Source organism: Phyllosticta citribraziliensis (genome assembly GCF_038025025.1).
Source record: "Phyllosticta citribraziliensis strain CPC 17464 chromosome Unknown J3D65scaffold_2, whole genome shotgun sequence".
Classification (NCBI taxonomy): Eukaryota; Fungi; Ascomycota; class Dothideomycetes; order Botryosphaeriales; family Phyllostictaceae; genus Phyllosticta; species Phyllosticta citribraziliensis.
The window spans coordinates 793,335-815,826 of NW_027117339.1; the positions used below are offsets into that span (position 1 = coordinate 793,335).

Below are 22,492 nucleotides of genomic sequence, written 5' to 3' on the forward strand. Positions count from 1 at the left end.
GGAGAGTTCCGTCCTTCGTTTGAAAATGACGCCCGCTATCGATAGCAACGGAATGATGCCGACACAGGCGGGGCTAACGACAGGGAGCTCGGCCGGCCTCCATCTCCGATGTCACCAGCTCCGGAACACTTCCTCGGCCAGGGTAGGTTGGTAATCATTGGGCATAGATCGAGGAAGCATGTAGAGCAGTCTAAGATATAACGTGTTCAACACCTGCAAGTTTTGTGCTCATTCCCAAATCCACCCCCTCCATATCTACACACCAAGCGAATCTTCACCACCATGGCCCCCGGAGTAGCATGGATAGGCCTTGGCAACATGGGCAGGGTGCGTCTCCAGCCCTTTCCATCCCCTGCGATGGTAGCTGACACCATGGCAGGGCATGTGCAGGAACCTGTCCGCCAAAGGCAATCTCGAAAAGCCTCTGGTCATTTACAACCGGACCAAGAAGCGCGCCGATGACCTGGCGGGCCAGCTCGCTCCGGCCAAGTCGACCGTTGCCAGCTCTGTGCAGGAAGCCGTCAAGAGCGCCGACGTTATCTTCACCTGTCTCGGAGATGACAAGGCCGTCAATGAAACAATCGATGCTGCCCTCTCAGAAGACGTCAAGGGGAAGCTCTTTGTAGAGTGCTCCACCATCCATCCCGAGACTACCAATGCGCTCGCGGAACGGATCGTGGCCAAGGGCGCCGAGTTTGTGGCCAGTCCTGGTGCGTGCGCCGTCATCGGACTACATGTGATTCTGTTGATGCTAACATGACCAGTATTTGGACCCCCCGCCATGGCAGACGCTGGCCAGCTGATTTTTGTCCTGGCTGGTCCTCGGGCGTCGGTCGACAAGGTAAAGCCGTACACTACTGGTGTCATGGGTAAAAGCATCATCGATTTTTCAGACCAGCAGCCGGGCAAGGCAACGCTGCTGAAAGTCATCGGCAACACGTTCGTATTCAACATGATCGAAACCCTTGCCGAGGGTCACGTGTTGGCCGAAAAGAGCGGTCTCGGATCGGACAACCTGCACCAGTTCATCGAGGCCATGTTCCCTGGTCCGTTCACTGCTTATTCGAACAGAATCCAACAGGGCGAATACTACAAGCGTGAAGAGGTGAGTCGAGCGACCATGCAAGATTGGGAGATGCTGACGAAATCAATCACAGCCGTTGTTCTCAGCCGACCTGGCGAGGAAAGATGCGCAGCATGCGCTCAAGGTCGCCGAGCAGTGTGGAACCAAGATGGCCGCTTTGGAAGTCATTGAAAAGCACTTTGCTGATGTCCAAAAATACGCTGGCTCAAAGGGAGACGTGGCCGGGATATATGGTGCCGTGAGGATGGAGAGCGGCATGAGCTACGAGAACTAGAGCATAGATAGAGGTGGAGTAGGGCAATGTCTGGAATGGTGCGGCGGGTTGTGGTCATGAGTTGACAGACTGACGTAAGTTGAGACAACGGTCGACGTGTGCGCCAAGCGCGGAACACGATATGCAGCACTGGTGGTGATGGTGAGGTTGGTGTTGTGCATGCCGTACCGGTAGGGCAGCCAATGGGCGGCGGGAGTCGAGGTGGGAGGTCACCTGTGGCAGTGCGACCAACCAGAATCTGACGGTGCGTCACTCTACAGCTCACTCCGGCTGTGCTGCAAGTTCACTTGGGTTGGGTTAGTTGTCTCTGCGGTCATGGACGCTCTTTTTCTCTTCCCCAGCCTTCCAGCCACGTCCAGGTCCGTCCGTGGTCCTCACCTTAGCACCACGACCTGACCACACCATGCCTTGCACGTTGCGGCCCTTGTAGCGAGCCAGACGATCTCTTCTTCCACCCAATACAGCGCCAGCCCAGCTCACCTCCACCATACCATGTGTCTCGTTCGCGTCCACGAGGAGCCCGACGTCGTGGTGCCTTACCGCGTTGCTCGTCGCCGACGAACTCGAGCGCGAGCATACTACTCGCCGCCCCACTCTTCCCGAATCTCGCGGACCATAATCGAGGAGCGTCGTCCGCCTTCTCCTTCGCTCGTGTCCCACCACAGCCACCACACTCACCACACTGCGACGACACACAAATCCAAACACTCTGCGCCCCCGCCCAAGGTTCATCCGCCTCCTCCGCCAGCTCCTCCTCCGCCTGCGCCTCGTCCACCCTCAAGGCCTCCGTCTAGACACTCGTCGGCGCACATTGTCGAAGTCAGGCCAAGCAGCAGCAGCAGCAGCAGCTCCAGTAGTTCCAGCAGCAGCAGCAGCAGTAGCAGCGACAACAGGAGCAAAAGCCACAAGAGCCATAAGAGCCACAAGAGCCACGACAGGCACACAGAACAGGATTATGTCATTCGGGAGCGCGAGGTGAGGCGCGAGCGCAGGCGGCAAAGTTCGCCGGCAAGGTCGTCCTTTACAGACCATTCACACCGTCAACCCATGTACGAGACGTTTCGCTACGTCGAACCGCGGCGCGAGAGCTTCGTATCTCGGTCGCGCAGCAGGAGCGGGGTGGAACACTTCGATAACGACGAGCCTGGTCCACGGGAAAGCTTTCGGTCGACCAAGATCGAGGTGCACGACAGGCGGCGGCCCAAAAAGTATCACAAGTGACGGGAAAAGGCCACTGCGGTGGAAGGCGAGGAGGATTTCGGATCGGATGCGGCTTTGATTTCGGCTTGATGATTTATGACGGACGAGGCATGAATGAAATGGAAATGAATAACGAGCACCCTGAATTGATGATACAGTACTATTGATAGTGGCCGAGTGGTGTCTTTGCACAAGTGACGTCCGAGGCGGGCTTCCTTGCAAGCGCTGAGACTTTATACACCTCCGTGCATGTCCGTCAGGGTGCGCCGAACATCCACTGACGTTGGCAGCTGGACTTGCGCCAACCATGGTCCAGCATCGTCCAGCGCCTCACCTGTCTCCAACAAGGACGACTTCAACCGTCCTTCAGCAATCAACAGGCCGCAAACGCCCATCGCTTTCACGCCTCGTGATGCGCAGCCTGTCGCGCAAACCTCCCCATACCCTGCACGACCACCTCCGCCGACGCTTCCACCGCCGTCATCCCCCAGAGTGATCCACCACCACTCCCTGCCGTAATGTCTACATCCATCCGCGTCCTCATACGCGACTATCCGCATCGCTCGATAGCTCTAGCGACCGAATCCCACGTCCTCGTTTTCCGCCATAGTCCCACCTCGACGGAACGTAGCGGCAATGGCTTCTACAGCAGCGGCGTCAATGCTTCACAGAGCTCAGTGTCCAGCACGAGTGGCAACGCGCCTAGGTGCATGGTCGAATTCTCCAACAGTCAGGAAATAGACTTGAGCGATTACCGGAGCTTGTCAAGCCAGTCGATTCACGGCACGCTGGGCTTGATCACCGTCAACAATGACGTCTTTTTGTGCGTGGTGAGCGCTGCAACGAGGGCAGCCACCGTCAGACCGGGAGAGACGGTGCAAAAAATTCTTTCTGTAAACTTTCGTGCGTACACGCAAACTACTGCTTTGTATTCGGCTTATCATGCTGACCGCATCCAGACTGCTTGAATAGAAGCGATTATGACGAGATTCTCTACGACGAAATCAACCCATACCCTACCGATGCCGTGGACGAGGAGGGCTTCGATCAGAACTACTACGGGCGGCGAGGAGATAATGTGCCGGAGCATCCGTGCATGGCATTGAAGAAGCTGCTGAGCAGCGGGACCTTTTACTACAGCTCCGATTTCGACATGACGAAGCGTCTCCAGGACAGATCCACTGAATCTACAACCGTAGCGCTCGACAGCTTGGACGCAGGCTTCCTGTGGAATTCGTACATGATCCAGCCACTGGTCGACTTTAGATCTCGGCTGTCGCAGACTGAAAAAGCATCGCTGGACTCTTCCGGATTCCTGACTTCGGCCATTAGAGGATTCGCTTCGACCTTCAATGTCCCAGCTTCATCATCGCCAGCAAGATCCAGCCGCACGGGCTTGCCGTCTCAGATGACTCTGATATCGCGTTTGTCGTGTAGAAGAGCAGGAACTAGGTTCAACGCCAGAGGCATGGACGACGACGGCAACGTGGCCAACTTCGTGGAAACGGAGACAATTTTCTGGACCCCAGACGGCCTCACATTCTCCTATGTGCAAGTTCGCGGTAGCGTTCCTCTGTTCTGGGAGCAAGCAACAGGTCTCCTTCCTGGCCAGCAAAAAGTATCCATCACACGATCTCCCGAAGCGACACAGCCTGCTTTCGACAAACATTTTGAAAATCTTGAACTGGCATATGGTCCGGTCCACGTGGTCAACCTGCTCAGTGCCGAGAAGCCCGCCGAAGTCGAAATCAGCGACCGCTACCGTGATCACGTTCATCACTCTTCGCTTCTCCGTGGAGCAGAAAAGAATGGTTCAGCTGGCCACGAGTTATTAAAGCTGACCGAGTATGACTTTCATGCTGAGACCAGGGGCCCAAGTGGATACGAGGCCGCTAGCCTAATTGCGCGGTACATTCAAGATTCTGCTGAGAGCTTCGCCTATTACCTGTCGGAGGAAGTGGAAGAGCGGCCCAAATCCGGCCGCGGCGAGGATCAGATTTACCGTCGCTCAACTACTATCCTCCAGCAAGAAGGCGTGTTCAGGACAAACTGTCTCGACTGCCTCGACCGAACCAACTTGGTTCAGACCATTATCAGCAGAATGGCTCTTGAAGTTTTTCTTGCCGGTCGGGGCGAGCGTGGGTCTCCCGATTTTTGGCACAGACACGGAACTCTCTGGGCCGACAATGGTGACGCCTTGTCCAAGATTTATGCTGGCACTGGGGCGTTGAAGTCGTCTTTTACGCGTTCGGGCAAAATGTCACTTGCCGGTGCAATCGCAGATGCCAGGAAAAGCGCACAGAGAATGTACATCAACAATTTTGCCGACAAGGGACGGCAGAATACCATTGACATGCTGCTCGTGAGTCTACCCACCTATTCTTTACCCGGAAATTGCTGACTTAATTGGTTCAAGGGCCGTTTGGTAGGCCAATTCCCCGTGCATCTATTTGATCCCATCAATGACTTCGTCATGAGCGAGCTCAACCGTCGGGCCGGCGAGTATTCATCAGAAAGACCAATCCACATATGGGTTGGCACATTCAATCTCAACGGAAAAACCGACGGCCTTTCTCAAGATCTTTCGTCGTGGGTCTGCCCGCCGGTCGATCCGTCTCAGCAGTTTCCAGAAATCGTGGCAGTTGGATTTCAGGAAATAGTGGAGCTCAGCCCCCAGCAAATCATGTCTACGGATCCAGCACGCAGACAGGAGTGGGAGTCTGCTGTCAAGAGAACTCTAAACGAGAATGCTCAAATGCACGGACAGGAGGAGTATGTGGCGCTCAGGGGTGGGCAACTGGTTGGAGCTTCGCTTTCGGTGTTTGTCAAAGCCAGCGTCTTGAAATTCATCAAAAATGTCGAGGGCAGCTTGAAAAAGGTAAGAAACCTGGTTCCTCAGTTTCGAAAATAGCTAATCCATGTAGACGGGCATGTCTGGTATGGCAGGCAACAAGGGAGCTGTGGCAATACGGATGGACTTTGCCGATACCTCACTTTGCTTCGTCACTGCGCACTTGGCAGCTGGATTTGCCAACTACGAAGAGCGAAACCGCGACTACCGGACGATTAGCCATGGCCTTCGATTCCAGAGGAACCGGTCGATTGAAGACCACGATACTGTCATCTGGCTTGGCGACTTCAACTACCGCATTGGGTTGCGTAATGAGGAAGTCAGGAAGCTGGTCGAAATCGGTGATTTAGAGACCCTCTACGCCAACGATCAGCTGAACTTGCAAATGGTGCACGGCTTGACCTTTCCATTCTACTCCGAGGCCCGCATCACCTTTGCGCCTACGTACAAGTACGACAATGGGACGGATCGGTACGACACATCTGAAAAGGCGCGCATACCCGCCTGGTGTGATCGTGTCTTGATGAAGGGCACCAATCTACGCCAAATCAACTACAACACTGCGCCTTTGAGATTCTCTGACCACCGGCCCGTCTACGCTACCTTTCTCTGCAACATCACCATGATTGATGAGAGGAAGAAGGACGAATTGGCGCACAATCTGTATCAAAAGCGCAAGGGTATGGTCGGTCATGCCACGGCGGCAGGCAGTCAGGAAAGCTCAGATGAAGACTTGATCGGCTACGAACCTATCGACCCCACACTTCCACCCGCCAGCTCTGACCGCCGCAAGTGGTGGTTTGATAATGGAAAGCCCTCTGGGCCGACGATACGCCCTCCTGGGGACGACTTTGCCCCCAACCCGAGCCGACCTTCAAATCCTTGGACCGCATCTGATGAGCCCGATTGGGTCAAGGTCGCGCCAGGGCCAAAAGCGCAACCTCCTCCTCCACCAGCTCCACGGGGTGCCGCCGTCAACAGGACGCGAACACCAAGTACAGCCTCTGCGGCCAGTACGCGTCGTATACTCCCGCCTCCTTTGGAGCCCACGCGCACCAACACCCCTCCGTTACTTCCAGCCCGCTCAAACTCGACCGCGAGCACCGCGAACCGCCCCATACCTGCCCTGCCTCCTCGCCGTGCCGGCACATTTGGTCTTGACGGCATCAAATCTGCCGCTGCCTCCAAAGCCACTCTCTCGCAACCTACCTCCGCCCCAATATCCCGCAAAGCCTCCCCTCCCGCCGTCGTCCCTCGCAAACCGACTCCGCCCGGCGTGCCATCACACCAACACCAAGACCTCTCTCGCTCGGCATCGACGTCGAGCAGCGGCTCAACCGGTTCGGTCAAGCGCAAACCGGCGCCCCCCATCATCCCCAAGAAACCGGGCAATCTCGTCGGGATGACGACAGGGACGTCGTCGACGTCTTCCGCGGCGCCGACGAGCTCGCCCATCTCTCTGCCTTTGCATGGCAAGAGCCCGGCCTCGCCGCCTTCGAGCGCAGTGCAGGCGAAGAAAAAGGTCTTTGCGCCGCCGCCGGATATGACGGCGTCGAAGACTGGTACAGCGAGTGGCGAGAATGGTGAACTGGTGAGCGTTAAGGGGAAGAAGGACAAGGCGCCGCCGCCGCCTTTGCCCCGCCCGAGGAGGGGGAACGGGTTGATTGATGATAGGGAAGACGAGATGGATCAGCTTGGGGGCTGGGAGGTGTTGAGGCCGGGATGAGCGGTCTACGAGTGAGGTTCGATCGTATGGACGTGGCTTGGTGGCGATGCTAGACGAGTTGATCGAGACTGGAAGTAGACTGTCTAACTTTCGTCAGACGGGTAGTGATGAGAAAGAATTCAACTAGACTTACTTGTTCTACATACCATTCGTCGTATCTTGACACAAAGCTCTCTAATCGTTCTCGTTGAAGCGAGAGAGAGAGAGAGAGAGAGAGAGAGAGAGAGAGAGAGAGAGAGAGAGAGAGAGAGAGAGAGAGAGAGAGAGAGGGGTTTGGGAAGATGGAGATGGAGATGCAGCAGCTGTCTTCTTCTTCTCCTCCTCCTCCTCCTCTCTCATATCCTCTCTCATCCACATCACCATCGCTTCCTTTCAATCTTCATACCTCCCCTGGACGGCATGGCATAGCAAAGAGGACGTGTGGCCTTTCTCAAACCGATAAGGCAAGCAAAAGAAAGTTTGACTTTGCAGACCTCCTCTCCAGCACTTCTCCACACACCCACCCACCCATACCAGCCAGCCACCCAGCCAGCCAGCCTAGAGCAAACACCATGGCAGTGGGCCTGTTCTGTTGCTGACGCGCTCACGGCTCCCGCCGGTGATTGCGGCGGTCATTAGACGCGGCGCAGTCGGTTGATGGTTGGTGCACGGGGTTCTCGGTCGCCATCGATCGACTCTGGGGAACTGTTTGGAGTGGGGAGCACGGATGTCTCGTCTGCCGGCGCAGCGTAAGCGTCGTACATAACGACAAGTCACTCAGCCAACAGCAACGCTCCTGAGAGGGCAACCCAAACATGCTCAATGAATGCAGCAGCGACAATCTATCAAGGGTACCAATAGAAGAGAAAGTAATCAAGACGAGGCTCATTGAGGCCAAGAACCAAGACATGACAGCGTGGACATTCTACTTCCTTTTCCCTTTCTTCTTACCACCACCACCGCCACCGCCAGTCTTTGCACTCCTTTCCCTGACACCAGCCGCATCTCTTGTACTTCTGTCTTTGCCGCTCGAGCTTGCGGCCGCCTGCGCCTGTTTTTGCTTGTCCTTATCCTTACTTCTCTCGAAGCCGCTGCTGCCGCTTCCACTCCGCCCAGCCGGATCATCGGCGTTTTGCTCGTACTCGACGCGCACCTCATCCTGGTTCCTCCCCGCACTCCTGATACCGCCGTACTCGTACATCCGCGCCAAACCATCTCCTTGCGCATATCCATGCACGAGAGATGGATCTGAGAAACTGGCCGCAGCATTGGTCGCATAGCTGGCGCCTTCGCGCCGCCCGACGGGCACTCTCCGCGGAACCCTGGCGTACGCGACGCCTCCAGACGGGTACGGATACGTTGGGCCGCCAGTCTGGTACGCAAATGGGTCAAGGGGCATGGGAGGAGGGCGCTCAGAGGGATGAATAGGGTATGGCGGGGTAGAAGAGTGAACTTGGCGTGGCGGGAGGCGAGGATGAGGGTAGTCGTCTGGTTCGGCCATGTCAGGACCAGTGCCGGAGTTTTGAGAGTCGTAGGACGAGGCACGGCTTTCTGCACGATAGCTTGCTTCATCTGCAAAGGAACCTGGGACGTCGTAGATGGGGCTACCAGGGACATTTCGGTTGCGATCAATAGTGTTGGGAGGCGAAGGGGTGAAGTGACTTTCTTTGCTGCTGCGGCTGCGCACGCCCTGGCTTTGGTCGCTGACACTGCGGTAGTTGGCCCGCGAGGTGCCAGTAGAGTAGCCAAGAGGAGCGGCACCGCCGCCTGGGACAATGAAGCCAGGAGGGCCAGGAGAAGGGGAGCTGGAATCGCTGGGAGAGAAATCGAGGTTGTGGCGTTGATTGGTGTTGCGGGAGTCTGGCGCCAAGAGCGGAGCACGGGAGGCTTTCTTGGTAGGGCGGGAGCTTGAACCTCCCGACGAGGGCCGTGCGGAAGACGGATCAGCAAGGGCGGGAGGCAATTGACGGGAGCGCGGCCGGGTCAGAATCTCTAGCTCTTCGTGTGTAAGACTGACGTCTGGCTGGCCACGGGCGCGAGCAACGCGGACGCGGTCGAGAGCGCGCTGGAAAAGATATTCCTCGTCGTCCGGATCCAAGTACTGCTCCGAGCCGCCGCCTCGACCATGATAATCATCTTGATAGTAGTCGTCCTCATAGGCAAAGCGGTCCTCTGGGAACCGCGGTCGTGAATTAATACCTTTACCAAGCAAGTACTCGTCAGAAAGAGAAGCCTGTCCCATCCCTGCTCCCTTTTGCATCTGCGGGTCTAGAAAGGCGCCGCGGGGTGCAAGGCGGAGCCCAAAATACTCGTCATCGTCACTGTCGCCCAGCTCCTGAAATCTGCTGCTCCCGTATGGTACACTGCCCCTCAAGTCAGACCTCCCCAATCGTGCTGCCCTCCCCCCGGGTGGTCTTCCCCATTGGGGCACACTGTCGTATGGAGTTCGCGGCCGACCACCTAGACCGCCTCCTCGGAAAAAGCTGACTCGATTGGCTTGTCCATGAATGTGGCGTGGCCGAGAATGGTGACGGCCGAGGCGCCAATGAGCCACAGAACGGTCGTGATGGGGGAGGCCCACAGACCCAAGGGAACGGCAATGACGAAGAGAGCCGTGTACAGCTGGCTAGAGGTAGCCCTGGCAAAGCCGACGTCCAAGTCTTGGCCTCCCAGCTTGCCAATGCCGTACATGCCACCAGCGACGAGGATGATGACGAAGAGCAGCACGGGGTTTGTGAGGAGCGAGTAGATGGCCAGCATGACGAAGAGGACGGCATAGTTGGAGCTGAAGTAGCCCAGGTTGTAGTTCATGCGCGACTGGACCTCGCTGAAGTTTGCTGGTTTGCTTATGCGCTTGACGTCGAAGAATTCGCCGACGGGCTTGAGGTTGGCGAAGCGCGTGGACAGAGAAGTGTTGCGCACGCCCTCGAAGCGCGAGCCCAGGTTCAGGCGCGACGACAGGGCGTCGATGGGGATGCTGAGGCGGGACATGGCGAGGAATAGAGTGATTGGAAAAAAGGGTGTTGGCCGACGTTGGGGAAGTCTATAAAGGGGTGGTTTTTTAGCTCTTGTTACTTTTTGGCGGCGCGGCGCCGTTTCACGGGTGTGTGGACAAGGATGGGGGATGGTAGCGAGCGGCAATTGTTTGGAGGGGGCTGGGAGCAGACTGACAGTAAGTGATGGTAGCTGGGTGGAGCGAAAGAAAGTGGTGAATGTTGAGGGGGGGAGAGGGAGACGAGATGGGAGGAATCTTTGCGCCTTGCAAAGGGAAAGGGAAAGGGACGACGTGTCGTGAGGGCCCGAAGCCGAAGCGGAGGGAAGGAGGCAGCGACGGAAGGCGAGCACAGCCGCAGCCCAGCCTCGCAGCCTCGCAGCACCTCAGTAGCGGCAGCCTGGCGTGGCGGTGCTCTCTCGACTCGCACTCGCACTCGCGCTCCCCTGACGATCAACGCGGGCCAGGGCCAGCAGCAGATCGAAAAGACTCGACTCAACGCGACTCCCCGCAGCGTGGCACAGACCTCGGACAAACGAACTCAACAGAAGTCGAGACGAGAATAGTCAGAGCCAGAGCCAGAGTTGGAGGATTCCTGTCGCTTTTAACTGCAGTCGAGGCTTGCGCGCGTCGGGTAGGCCCGCAGTTTGGCGCCGACGGCCCCTCATTGGCCCACGTCTCCGGCCATCCTTGCCCCACAAGCCTCAGGTCAGCTTCCAGTTCCCACTCGACTCGACCACTTCTTCGTGGCTTTCTCTTGCATCCAAACTGCATACATACATATCCACCAACTTCCACCCCCCACCCTCTCTTCCCCCTCTCTCCTCTCCGGCGTAGAGCAGCCCGCCATGAAGCTCTCTGCGCTGGCAACCGTGCTGCTCTGCACCTTTGTCTCTCTGGTCGCCGCCTGGTCCAAAGAAGGTGCGTTCCGCCGATACCACATACATATTCAACATGCCATTGAGACGCGTCCTCGCCTCAGGCGTCTTCCACGCCACCCTGCTAACCGCCCTTGCAGACCACGAAATTTTCCGTCTCCGCGACGAAGTCATCGCCGGCGAAGGTCCTGATGCCACCTTCTACTCTTTCCTCGGCGTGTCCCCCGCAGCTACCCAGGACCAAATCAACAAGGCCTACCGCAAGAAATCCCGCCAAATCCATCCCGACAAGGCGCGTCAAGCTTACATCGCAACCTACGCCAAACCGGACCCCAAGTCCAAGTCCAAAGACAAGTCCAAGAAGAAGCCCGGCGTCACCGTTCGCAAACAACCCACTGCCAAAGAACTCAAGGCCTTTGACAAGGAGGCTTCAGCCCGCTTTGCCCGCCTCGGCATCGTCGCCAACATTCTGCGTGGCCAGGGGCGCGAGCGCTACGACCACTTTTTGAAAAATGGCTTCCCCGCCTGGCGTGGCACTGGCTACTACTACAGCCGTTTCCGCCCCGGCCTCGGTTCCGTCATGGTTGGTCTTTTTGTCTCCATGGGCGGAGCCGCACACTACGGCGCGCTATACTTGGGTTGGAAGCGCCAGAGGGAATTTGTTGAGAGGTACATCCGCCATGCCCGGCGCATGGCATGGGGCGACGAACTCGGGATCCAAGGGCTTCCTGGTGGACTCGGTGTCGAAGGTGTGACTACCTCTTCCCCGGAAGCCGGTGCGGGCTCAGAAGAAGAGAAACAATACGTCGATGAGAACGGAAAGCCGGTCGTAATGAATCGCAAGCAGAAGCGCGCACAAGAAAAGCTCGAAAAGAAGGAGGCCGCCAAGAAGGGCGAGAAGAACGCAAAGGTCGCAAACAAGGCAAAGAACGGCGGCGTGAGCACGCCCGTCGAGGCAGAACTGACCAGCGGTGGTCCTCAGGGCGCTAGGAAGAGGGTTCAGGCAGAGAACGGCAAGGTCTTGATCGTGGACAGCGCCGGCAATGTGTTTTTGGAAGAAACGACAGACGAAGGAGAGACGCACGAGTTCCTCCTCGATGTAAGAGCAAACCCCTCAGAACACTTCGAAGCTAGACTAACAGCACTCCAGGTCGGAGAAATCCCCAGGCCCACATTCCGCGACACCGCCGTCGTCCGCCTGCCCGCCTGGGTCTACAACAAATCCCTCGGCCGCCTCTTCGGCTCCTCCCAACAAGCTTCCCTCGACCATGACATCCACGTCGACGTCGACGGCTCGGAAGACGGCGAGGGATACGCAAACGGCGATGCAAAGGACTCGGTCGACATCCTGAAGAGCGCTGCCTCTGCCAACCCCAACGCCGAGATCAGAAAGAGAAGGGCGAAGAGGAACAAATAGGGCGACGAGGAGGAGACTATGTGTCTGAAAAGTATTTATTCGTGCATTTGAGAAAATATACTGTTTAAATCTGCCGAGGCTACAAGCGTGGCTGGTTTTGCTCTTTGTGATTGCTCCCGTGCGAGTGGCTGTTTCTTGAATCGCCTGTGGTTCCCGCTCTGTTGATCGGACTTTTTCGTTCCTTGCCTCTCACACGATGTCGCCCACTGATGTTTTTCACCATCATCGCATCCCCTTTCTGCTCATCAACATCATGGTCCAACATACAATGATCGACTGGCTAAGTCTTCGAGAGCGAGCGAAAGAAGCAAAGATCCCCGAAGCACGCCAGTCCCGATTTCTGTTTGAATGGGTACGCGGCACAACAGTCGTTTTTTGCGAACGCGCTTTACGAATTTTGGTGTGGCCGGTGAGCTGTTGCGTGTCACATCAAGAACAGAGAGGGGCCTTTTAAACGCAAAGATCAGAAAGAGACATGGGCCGTGGTCACGACACCACTGACCGCAGCAGAGCCCCCGTGGACGATGTGCAGAGTGTGGTACGTCATGCCCTCTGTCTGCCCTTCTCTTGTGAATATCACGCATTGACAGTCCAGGGAAGTGTCGCTGTGCAGCATTGTCATATCTTTCTGTTGATGAGCTAACAAACCAGGAGTTGGAGTCGAGGTCGGGGTAAAGGATGGGGTGTCGCACGCGCAAGACAAGACAAGACAAAGTCTTGGATCGAAATTTGAGAGTTCCGCAGCAAGAACAGAGTAGGCCACAGGTCGTCTTTCGTACTCTGTCCAGAGAGTTGCTGCTGGCTGTGGATGAGGGTAAGGAGGCGGATGAGAGGGGCGGTTTTTACATGCGACGGCCAGGCTCTGGAACGCATGCGGGTGATGTCATGGGGTCATGGGGGCAGTGTGGGTTGCCTTTCTCTCTTCTCTCGCCTCGCATTTACTGACTGACTGATTAACTGCAGAACCAAGCCAACGGTCCACGCCAACAGTCCGCTTCTCTTCCCCTACATCCATCATGACATGATGCCCATCATTGTTGTACCGCAGTGCTGAACAGCATCTCTATAAGCTGTCATTTCCTCAAGAAACCCGTCACACATGCCGTGAGCAGAACCAAAAAATTGAGTTGTCGAACAGAAGGCAAAAGCAGACGGTGAGGCTCTGGGTACTTGTAGGAGGCTGAGAGTGGGCGATGGCTGCTGTCTTGCGGTCCATTGTCGCGCTCTGCGAGTTGCAGGATGGGTCAGTGGAGGAGGAGAGGGAGGGGGGTTTTAATACCTCGTTTTTGCTTGGAGTCACAGGGCGAGAAGAGCTTGGATAAGGCTCCAGATTGTGATTTGCATGCGTTGGAGGCTTCACTGAAGAGCTGCTGCCATGTGAAGTGTCCAGTTATGCGGAGGAGAGAATGATGCCGGGCCGCAGATTCAACATCTGACCGGCCCGCGTCGTGAGTATAAATCTCTTCCCTTCTGCATCTACTGCAAGCTCAGCGCAAAGAGACCAACCACGAAACGTTCTACTTCATTCTAACCAGATCATTTCCACTTCCCGCCCTTTCTCGCACACTGCTGAAAGATCTCCAAACATCACTAACGGCCCATGACGCTGAGCAGCATGTAGTCACCTCAACGCTGACCACCATCCACTCAGCTCGACGTCCACTCTCCACTCTCTAATCTCTAACCTTCACTTTCGCCGAACCCAATTCTGCCCCCATTCAAACATAACCGCCACAACCGCAGCCACCTCGCCACACATCCCCTCTCAGCCCCCACACCTCCGCGCCGCCGCCATTTACCACGAGACACGCACCTATCTCCGACGCACAGTCTCTCTGACCGGTCCCACACACCATAATCTCCCATCTCCAGCGTCCAACTCATCAATTAGCGACAAGCGGCCCCCACCATGGCTTCTGGCGTGTGGCGTGTGGCGTTTGGTGTATGCGCCCTGCGCCGCACGCTACGCCATCTTGTTTGATTGTCGTGGAACCGTGGCGCGGTTGCCGCGGTTGCCGCGTGTGGGACATGCGGTGCGGCGCGGCGGCGCGGATGTTTTGTGAGTGCGTTTCTGAGTGAGACCACGGACGATGGCTGTCGTTGATTTGATTGTGCTGACAGACTTGTGGCCCTTGCGTTAAGCTGAGTGGTGAATTCGGCAAGGGGGAGAAAAGGGGGAAACGTGTTTGGCGTCGGCAAGTCATTCCGGCATCTTTGCCACGCTTGAAGGTACTGTGCTACGACACTGTCTACCATCGTTGTCTCGGTATGTTGGCTCTCACTATTATTCAAACAGAAGGCCGCCACATCATGCCATTAACACACTAGCAACAGCAAAGAAGTAACTTTGTACAGGAAAAGGGCACGAGGCCAGTTCCCAGGTTGAAGGCTTCATGGCCGTCGGGAGCGAACCTGGAAACACGGCTGTTGGTAATGGATAATTTTTGGTGTGAAGAGAAACGAATTTATGTGTCCGAAGAGGAGCACGAGACAGGCCTGGCGTCTCACATGTCGAGAGGACTCATGGAAGAGCGATCACGGAGACGGTGGGCGGACCCCTGACGGCACGCTGCTGACCCTTCTAGAAATGACAGTTACGGTAATGTAGCAAGAGTGTGCCACAAACTAAGGCAGAGCCAGTACTTCAGTTTCCAACGACGGCACCCCAAGAGTCAGCGACACTGCCAGTCCTTCCGTGGGTAATGGCTTCAGAGGTTGTTTATATACTAGATCCAGGGACTCGAGGGCACGTTGGGAGTGGATCGCGAGCCGCAATCAGGAGGTTATACCCCTGAAACAAGCTGAGCCTGTTCAAGCATGTGTTACTTGTGAGAGCAGTTCATATCACGACTGCCTACGGTTCGCCGCACTGTTCAACGTGGCTGGATATAAAGTGCGGAACTCTCCCTCTTCAATAGAAACTCTACAGGCTTTGTCAACATGGCTTTAATCTTCTTGGTCGCCCGGTAGGCCGAGAAGTGTCTGCGTCATTCTGGAGTGGTGTTGTTGCGCACGACCAGTGTCAGACGATGGCAGAGAATAGCAGAAATAAAGGTGGTGGATATACTTTGATAGAGGGTAACTCATGACACAAGCAGCAGACTAAGTCGAGATGCAGAAGAGGGAGAAATGTAGGGTACGAAGGTAATGTAGTCTTCTTACTGTGGGGTAAGAATAGATCCCCAGTCGACAAAGAAGGGACAGGGGTAGATTGGGAGCAAAATATATACTCAAATTCTCAATCCAAGAGCCCGCAACTCAAAGTCCGATTGGCAGGCGACCGAAGTTGAGGCGCTTGTGACAGCCGCTCTGGCCGCCGCGTACGAGGTATAAAATCAGGGGCTGTTCGACAACCTCTCATTCTTTATTCGAAGTAAGGTCAGCTCATTCCACTGACAAATAATGCACCACTGCTCTTTGCCTTTCGACGTACTTCCTTCCATTGGCCGCCTTGTCACGGTTAACACCAAAGTGAAGAAGTTTATGTAACACCCAGCAGCTTCTCTACAAAGCAAAGCCCAACATCATCAGGTAACAAAATTGACAGTCGGCATACGCTGCGAACGAACCTTCCCGCTGCTTCTTCAAATGCCGCAACGAAAGTCCGTCGTTCTCTGATTAAAGCCATAGGCGCTGGTGCAGAACACAAGAGAAACAAGTAGATCATCACTCAGAAATCATCACCAAGTCTCACAGCCGTCCGTCGAATGCTCCATGCTGACTGCCGGGAGGGACTGCGGAGAGTGAACGGCACATGTGAAGACCGCCGCTTTGACCACTTCGGCGAATGTATAAAGCGGCGGGTCTTCGACTGCGATGCCTTTCGTACATCTCAGCGGTCGGTTGGTCAAAGTGTTCGACAAGATTATCGCACAAGAATTTACTGCTTTCCACGGTCTCCGAATCAAAAGACTGGTTTTCTTTGCTTCGTGTCTTGTTTGTTTTGGATTTTCTGGCATAAAGGCTCAGTCTGCGCGAAGAAATTTGTTTGAAGACGAGGATCTACGTCGTGTGAACGCGGCGAAGAATACCACCATCATCAGTCGATATTGAATATGACTGGCATCCGCGCGCTTTGCGAGTGATAAGGTCGTCGACCTGCCAAAGAAATTCGCAAAGTCGACGCTACCAGGGAGAAGCAGCCACAGGGCCCCAGTCGCCCATAAGCTGGTGCCATTTTCACCCTTCCACGGTGCAGACTGTGCTTGAGAAACAGATCGAACAGCGAGAGGACCGCCAGAATTTATACACTCAGCCCCAATTATAGGAGCCACATGTCACTGGCCCTCCAGACTGCGCATGCCATTACATGTGCAGATCAAGGCACCTATGACGATACTGGACCCTCTGACTTGTGATTCTTCCACGACGCCAGTGCGCTGGCGATTGTAAATCTGTAAAGCCTGATCCGAATCCAGGACGATCGTTGTTTGTCAATGGACTCAGTGTCTTTCTGCAGCAAGACAGACGCAGCAGAATCTGCGTCCGACATGGACAGCGACTGTTCTTCTGTTGCGCTCCGGCTGCACTTAAACTGCACTTTGTTGGCTGTCGACAGTCAGAAACTAACCGTGCACTCCCAAACCCTCTAACCACCATAACACCACAATGCCACAATGCCACATCCCATCATTAAGCCACGACACTGCCAGCCAGTCCACCACAAAGACAAGAGCACTTTACCAGAAAGAGATAGAGCGCCGTGCCCACGCGCTCGCCAATACCAAAAAAATAAGAACAGGGCGAACGACCTTCCCCATCCACCTAGCCGCATAAACGGTCAGATACATGTACTTATGTATGCATGTACATGGCCCATCAGATAACAACCTAGAGCACAGCACCTAGCCCCAAACGAACCAAGAATCAATGCGGCAAACCACCCACGCATCCATCTGCCGAACAACCTAATCATGAATGGAGAAGAGAAGCCAATATTCTCACGCCGCCTGCCTGCCTATCTGCCACGCCACACGCTCGCCGCAACACCGACGCTGCGAACAAACTCGCCACTTGCACGCCGCCCTGCGCTGTCCGTCATCCGCATCCATGCGCGCGGTCTGTGCCATACCGGACGTATCCACTCCGGGCACCCACCCACTCCCCGCACCGCACGTGGCTGACCGGCTGCTTCTCTGATCAATGGGGCAGGGGGCTTGTGTGGTCTGGTTTGGTCTGGCGTGCAGCTCTGCATGATGATGAAAATGAGCTAGGTACCTTAGGTAGGTAGGTAGGCTTGCGGGATGTCTGCCGAATGACGTGACGTGGCTGGCGGAGGAGGGAGGCACAGAATCAGATGGATTGGGACAGCGCTTGAGTGAGCGAGCAGGCCGCCGGCAGACAGACAGACAGGGACGCAGGTTCGGACAATTTCATGTACCAATCAACTTTCATATTCTCATAAAGTCGTTTTTCTTGCTTGCTTCAGGAGTGAATCGCTCGCTTGCTCCTCTTGCGACGACGAAAACGCTAACAAAGCAGCAACGGCAACAGCAAAAGCAGAAAGGGCAGCGATGATGCTCGAAAGATCTGTGGGAATGGCAACAGAAATCGCGGAGATGGTGGTGATGATGCCACACCCGCGCCGTGCCATCAGAGCGCTGGACTCGGACGATGTGAAAGGCATGCCAGCGCCGCGCTACGTACGTACATGCAGACAGAGACAGACAGCAAGACAAACGAAAGGAAGGAGGGGGGCAAGAAGGAAAATCGGGAAGGGGGAAGGGTAAAATCGAGAAAGCCGAAGCGGACCAAGACTCTCTCAGTCGAAGGAGAGTCAAAGACAAGAGGAGACTCGTCGCGCCAGATCACACAAACTCAGGTCAATGTCAGGCTGCCGCCAATGCACCCTGGTGGTTTGAGAATACGCGGTGCTGCGCCACGCTGCGACGTCGAGGCTTCGTGTGGAGAGTGGTGGCTCGTACAAGGTCCGAGTCAGGCGCCGAAAGGCATTGCAGCTGTTCCAGAGAACGGTATCTTCTTCCACCAAGTCCGCTTTTTACACGTTGATGTCGTGACGGTCGTATTGGCTACGAGGCAGAAATGGTTCAACTCGTGCCTGCATGCCCCATCCCCCATCGGGTCGGCCGTTAGATATTCGTCATCAAAGTCTGACATGTGTCGGACTTTTTTCTTTTGTTCGTTCGTCGGGGTATACAACACTCAGATGCTTATGTATATAGGTTTTCGGGCAATGGGGTCGACTTTCGAGGACGAGAGACGAGCCTCACTGGCATCGAAAGCTAGAGGAGCAAATTTCGAAGCAGCATAAGCCAAACGCGAGCAAATAGGATGCCGCAAGCCGAGTCGTAAAATTTGAAACCGTTGGTCCAGGCCTTACTCCGTGGGAGTAGCGCCATGCCAATGCCCGCATGGTGGGCACCCAGGACCGATGCCCGGAGTAATGCTGGCGCCTGGGGGGCTTGGGTTGGTGAATTTCGTTAACCTCGGCTGTGCTCATCTCGGAACTGCGCACAATTGTGGAGTCCGGGAAAAGCCGCTTTACAAAGCGTGGAGCCTTTGTGATTCTCTTGCATTGGTTTGGTCGATATTGGCTCAACGTTTGACAGCGGTTCCTCTGTTGCCAATTTCGATGTTCTCTCTGCGGCGACGGGACGGCACGCCAGTGGCGGCCGGAAGGCGCTCCGCGCGGGACCCGGAAAATTCTCTGACGTGGTCGAGGCCACAATGTCGATCCTACTGTTGGAAGCGAAGCGGTCGACGGTCGAAAAGATTCGCGTAAGACTTGCGGCAAGCGGCGCTATCATGACGATGAGAAACACGCGTACAGACAAAAACAGACAGAGTAGCTTCGTCTATTCGTGAGAAATGAAAGCCAAGCCGAATGGAATCGAAAATGCCACAAGTGGAGCAGTCGGAGAAAGATGGGGCAGAACGAGCTCATCAGTTCTGATCGAGCAGGGTCGTCAAGAAGCGGCCCACAATACGGGCTGTGAAGTTGCCCTGCCGGTCAGAGGGCACCTTTTGTTGCTGGACGAGGTATGTGTCTATTTGGAACAGTGCCGGTCAGCACGTGACTTGATGTGAGATCGTCGTCCCGGTCAAGCTAGTCCCCTTTGGACAATTGAGGAGTCGACTGGAACGAAGACGAGGGTTGGATGAGATGAACTTACAGTTGTCGCCGACGAGTTTCTTGACGCCCTCGGCAAAGACGGACGCGTTACGATCCAACTTGTTTGCCCACCAGCTACTGTCTCTGTGCACGATGGGATTCTCTCCTTTGGAGCTCCGTCGCATAAACAGTGCCGTGACAAAGGAGAACTTGACATCGATTGCTTCGCATGTCCGTCCAGCGACCTTTTCAGCATCCCGTAGGCTCCAGCCCTCGGCAGCTACCTTGTAGTCTGCGAGCAAGTGCACAGTCTTCTGCGTGTCCTCGTGGACCATGGCCAAGCCGAGCATAGCAGCAAACGCTGCTACCCACTTTGCAGGCGGCCATTGCTTCGACTTTTTGAGCATTTGCTGCAGCTTCTTGTACACATCGCTCATGTACTGGGTATGCAACTGGCAGAAGAGGTACTTGAGCTGACGGTTGACGACTCGAGGGGAACAAAACGTGCCGTACTCGACGGCAGGCCGGGCGTGACGTAATGTGGGGAGAACAGTGGCGCGATTGGCCTCTTCGAGAACAAGCGTGTGGCCCATGATGTACGTCACGACAATCAGGCGACGCACGTCGTGGAGAATGTCCTTCTGTATGCTGTTAGAATCAAGAAGGTGGCGCAAAGGGAATCACTGACCTCATCTTTCGCCTCTGGCTTGAGATTCCGAAGCAACTCGAGTAGCCGCAGGTTGAAATCGTACCCATCATCTGAGCAGTACATTTGGGCAAATGCTGGAAAGTAGTTTTGAATAATGTCGTCAATGTACTTTGTGTATCGGTCCTTGTCTCCGTTTTCAATCTGTACCATGCCCAGGGGCGGCGACGGGCGCTCGCTTCGTAATGGCATGCCCGTCTTGCTGTTTTTGAAGTACTGAAACTGCCGTTGGGGCTCGATGGTCTTGGGCACAAACTCGTACGCTTCACAGGGCATGGCTGGCAGCCCCCGCCCAGGAATGAGCCGCAGGCGGATACGCACATCTGTCCATCCCGTCGTGTGCTGGCGCACAAAATCTTTGAGCGCCTGTTGAGTGTGTATGCTGGTCATGATCGCTGCTGGAACCTGTCAGCTATGTACCCTAACCGCGGCTTGCTTTTCTTACAAGGTAAAAAGTACTCGACCAACTCCCAAAGAGGAGTTCGATCGCAGGCGAGTTGAGGATGCGGGCCATTGGCCTTGTTGCACCGCTTGGCGCAACGCGGACACGGATCGCCTTCGCCGCACTGCGAGTCTGTCAGAATCGAGCCCGTCGTCACACGCGCGCTACACTCACCTTGTCTCTTTGAAACGCGCAAGACCAACAGGCCTTGATGTCGCGCATCGTGTTGGCATCCCTTCTCTTCTCGGGTGCAAGGTGGGAGCCGAGCTGTCTGCCGCCACTTCGGTTTGCAGGACTCGAGTTGACGACAGTGTCGATTGGTTGATAGTACCCGGGACTGTCGCACGATTTTGGCGCTATTGCCGGTGGACTGTCCATGGCAAAAAGATTGGGAAAATTGGACATTTGCGCAGAGTTGAGGAGCGCGGTCTCCGACGCAGGATCCATAAACGCAGCGTTGAGAGGCGCGGGTGGAAACTGCGCCGCTGCAGGGGGCATGTTGAAGGCCGTGGTGCCTGGCATGTAATTGTACTGGAGTTGCGATGGAGCTTGCATGCTTTGTAGCGTCGAGTCCATGAACAGAGAAGGGTCGGCAATCGAGTTTTGGACATGGCCAAAATGATTGGCGCCACCATGAATCGCGAAAGAAAGTTCCTGGCTTGCCGAGTGCGGACCAGAGACGTATTGCTCCATGGGGCTACCCGAGGTGACAGAGGAGGTCGGGTCCGGGGAAAGCGAGTGCGCCGTAGATGATATGCTGCTGCGGAGCTGATCCTGCGTCACGGGTGCTTGGGTGGTGGGCGTCTGGCAGAAGCTGGGGCCAAACATCAAGGCATCTGACTTGGCGTCCCAGCTCATCGAGTCCCGAGGGAAAGCGGTCGACCACGGCTGTTCCTGGCCTTGAGCTTGCAGCATCGACAGCACCTCTTCGTCGGATGGATAGGATGAGTGAGGAAATCCGGTCATGCTGCTGTTGGTTTGCGGGGTGATGGACGCTAGTTGTACAGAGGGCTCTGAGCTGGACTGCGACACGGTCGAGTGGGTGCCTAGATGTGTTCATGTCAACGCGGGCAAGCGGGAGCGACGGAACAAAGGTTACCTTGTCGCAGTGGGAGATTTGCAAAGTCCTGCCCGGCAAAGGCGAGGTTGGCACGCGGGATCGGCGCGCTATTCTCGGGTTGGGTGGGGAAGTAGTTTGCGCCAAAGGTGCTGCGAGGATTTTCAACAGGACTGTCGAGCGAGATTACGCTGCTTTGACGGGGCACAATCTCCCAACTTTCATCCATGATTTGACTGCCGTGGCTTTGGTGGTTGGAGTGGGGCCAGGCATTGTTGGACGTCATGTCGAGGTGGTGGTCCACCGAGGGGTTCATCTCCGGCGGCGTCTGGACTTGATCCGAGGCGGGCGAGTTTGACGCGGTATCCGTCTGGATGGGCGGAACGTCGGTTTCCATCTGGACGGGGGCAGCGAAGGCGCCATGATGGAAATTCGAGGTCGCGGTCGAGTAGGGAATGGGGAGGCCGACGAGGGGAGGGGGGGAGTAGCCAGACAGGAGCGAGCCTGGGGATTTTGACCAGCTGCGATCGCTTCCTGAAAAGGGGGGAAAGACGGTTTGCACTACGTCGTCGTTGTCGACCCAGCCGTCGGGCGACATGGGACCAAAGAAGCCTTCGTTGGCCGTGTCATGCCATGGGGTAGAGGTGGTGGTCATTGTTTTCCTGGGTACAACTGAAGAGGGAGTCCCTAGGGGCGGCGGCGTCGTCTTGTTAGGAGAGGCCCATCACCAGAGGCGCCGGCAGCACTTTTTGAGCCTTGTCCAGGTCGACGCAAGGTGGAGGTGGCTGGCCTGGGAATGCCAAAGGGTCACGGT

General features: G+C 55.8%; 8 protein-coding genes across 8 annotated transcripts; 5 read left to right on the plus strand and 3 right to left on the minus strand.

Annotated features, from left to right (window-relative positions):
* Positions 1–34: 34 nt before the first annotated feature.
* J3D65DRAFT_205722 (NAD binding domain of 6-phosphogluconate dehydrogenase-domain-containing protein) lies at positions 35–1,604 on the plus strand. Its single transcript, XM_066794446.1, has 4 exons — positions 35–327; positions 380–710; positions 765–1,105; positions 1,158–1,604. Exons 1-4 carry the CDS (start codon positions 283–285, stop codon positions 1,356–1,358), a joined length of 918 nt encoding a protein of 305 aa, XP_066658499.1. The 5' UTR covers positions 35–282; the 3' UTR covers positions 1,359–1,604.
* A 246-nt stretch (positions 1,605–1,850) lies between these two features.
* Positions 1,851–2,579, plus strand: J3D65DRAFT_664620 (uncharacterized protein; the record flags this gene model as incomplete). Its single annotated transcript, XM_066802754.1, has 1 exon — positions 1,851–2,579. One exon carries the CDS (start codon positions 1,851–1,853, stop codon positions 2,577–2,579), a length of 729 nt encoding a protein of 242 aa, XP_066658500.1.
* Positions 2,580–2,829: 250 nt separating this feature from the next.
* On the plus strand, positions 2,830–7,264 carry J3D65DRAFT_612978 (SacI homology domain-containing protein). The gene is made up of 4 exons (XM_066799075.1): positions 2,830–3,461; positions 3,518–4,920; positions 4,975–5,436; positions 5,483–7,264. The coding sequence occupies exons 1-4, from the start codon at positions 3,077–3,079 to the stop codon at positions 7,133–7,135; spliced, it is 3,903 nt and encodes a 1,300-aa protein (XP_066658501.1). The 5' UTR covers positions 2,830–3,076; the 3' UTR covers positions 7,136–7,264.
* A 2,310-nt stretch (positions 7,265–9,574) lies between these two features.
* J3D65DRAFT_547014 (PRA1 family protein-domain-containing protein) lies at positions 9,575–10,105 on the minus strand (the record flags this gene model as incomplete). Its single annotated transcript, XM_066796842.1, has 1 exon — positions 9,575–10,105. One exon carries the CDS (start codon positions 10,103–10,105, stop codon positions 9,575–9,577), a length of 531 nt encoding a protein of 176 aa, XP_066658502.1.
* Positions 10,106–10,793: 688 nt separating this feature from the next.
* On the plus strand, positions 10,794–12,474 carry J3D65DRAFT_612985 (putative endoplasmic reticulum DnaJ domain protein Erj5). The gene is made up of 3 exons (XM_066799076.1): positions 10,794–11,027; positions 11,125–12,083; positions 12,135–12,474. The coding sequence occupies exons 1-3, from the start codon at positions 10,955–10,957 to the stop codon at positions 12,399–12,401; spliced, it is 1,299 nt and encodes a 432-aa protein (XP_066658503.1). The 5' UTR covers positions 10,794–10,954; the 3' UTR covers positions 12,402–12,474.
* Positions 12,475–16,607: 4,133 nt separating this feature from the next.
* Positions 16,608–17,266, minus strand: J3D65DRAFT_205821 (uncharacterized protein). Its single transcript, XM_066794448.1, has 2 exons — positions 17,085–17,266; positions 16,608–16,949 (listed from the first exon to the last, which is right to left on the minus strand). Exons 1-2 carry the CDS (start codon positions 17,173–17,175, stop codon positions 16,729–16,731), a joined length of 312 nt encoding a protein of 103 aa, XP_066658504.1. The 5' UTR covers positions 17,176–17,266; the 3' UTR covers positions 16,608–16,728.
* A 522-nt stretch (positions 17,267–17,788) lies between these two features.
* Positions 17,789–18,918, plus strand: J3D65DRAFT_205811 (uncharacterized protein). Its single transcript, XM_066794447.1, has one exon. It carries the CDS (start codon positions 18,052–18,054, stop codon positions 18,670–18,672), a length of 621 nt encoding a protein of 206 aa, XP_066658505.1. The 5' UTR covers positions 17,789–18,051; the 3' UTR covers positions 18,673–18,918.
* Positions 18,919–19,529: 611 nt separating this feature from the next.
* On the minus strand, positions 19,530–20,906 carry J3D65DRAFT_533432 (uncharacterized protein; the record flags this gene model as incomplete). Its single annotated transcript, XM_066796692.1, has 4 exons — positions 19,530–20,114; positions 20,162–20,574; positions 20,625–20,745; positions 20,796–20,906. Coding segments are annotated over 4 exons (1,230 nt in total), but the record flags the coding sequence as incomplete, so codon positions are not given.
* Between the last annotated feature and the right edge of the window lie 1,586 nt (positions 20,907–22,492).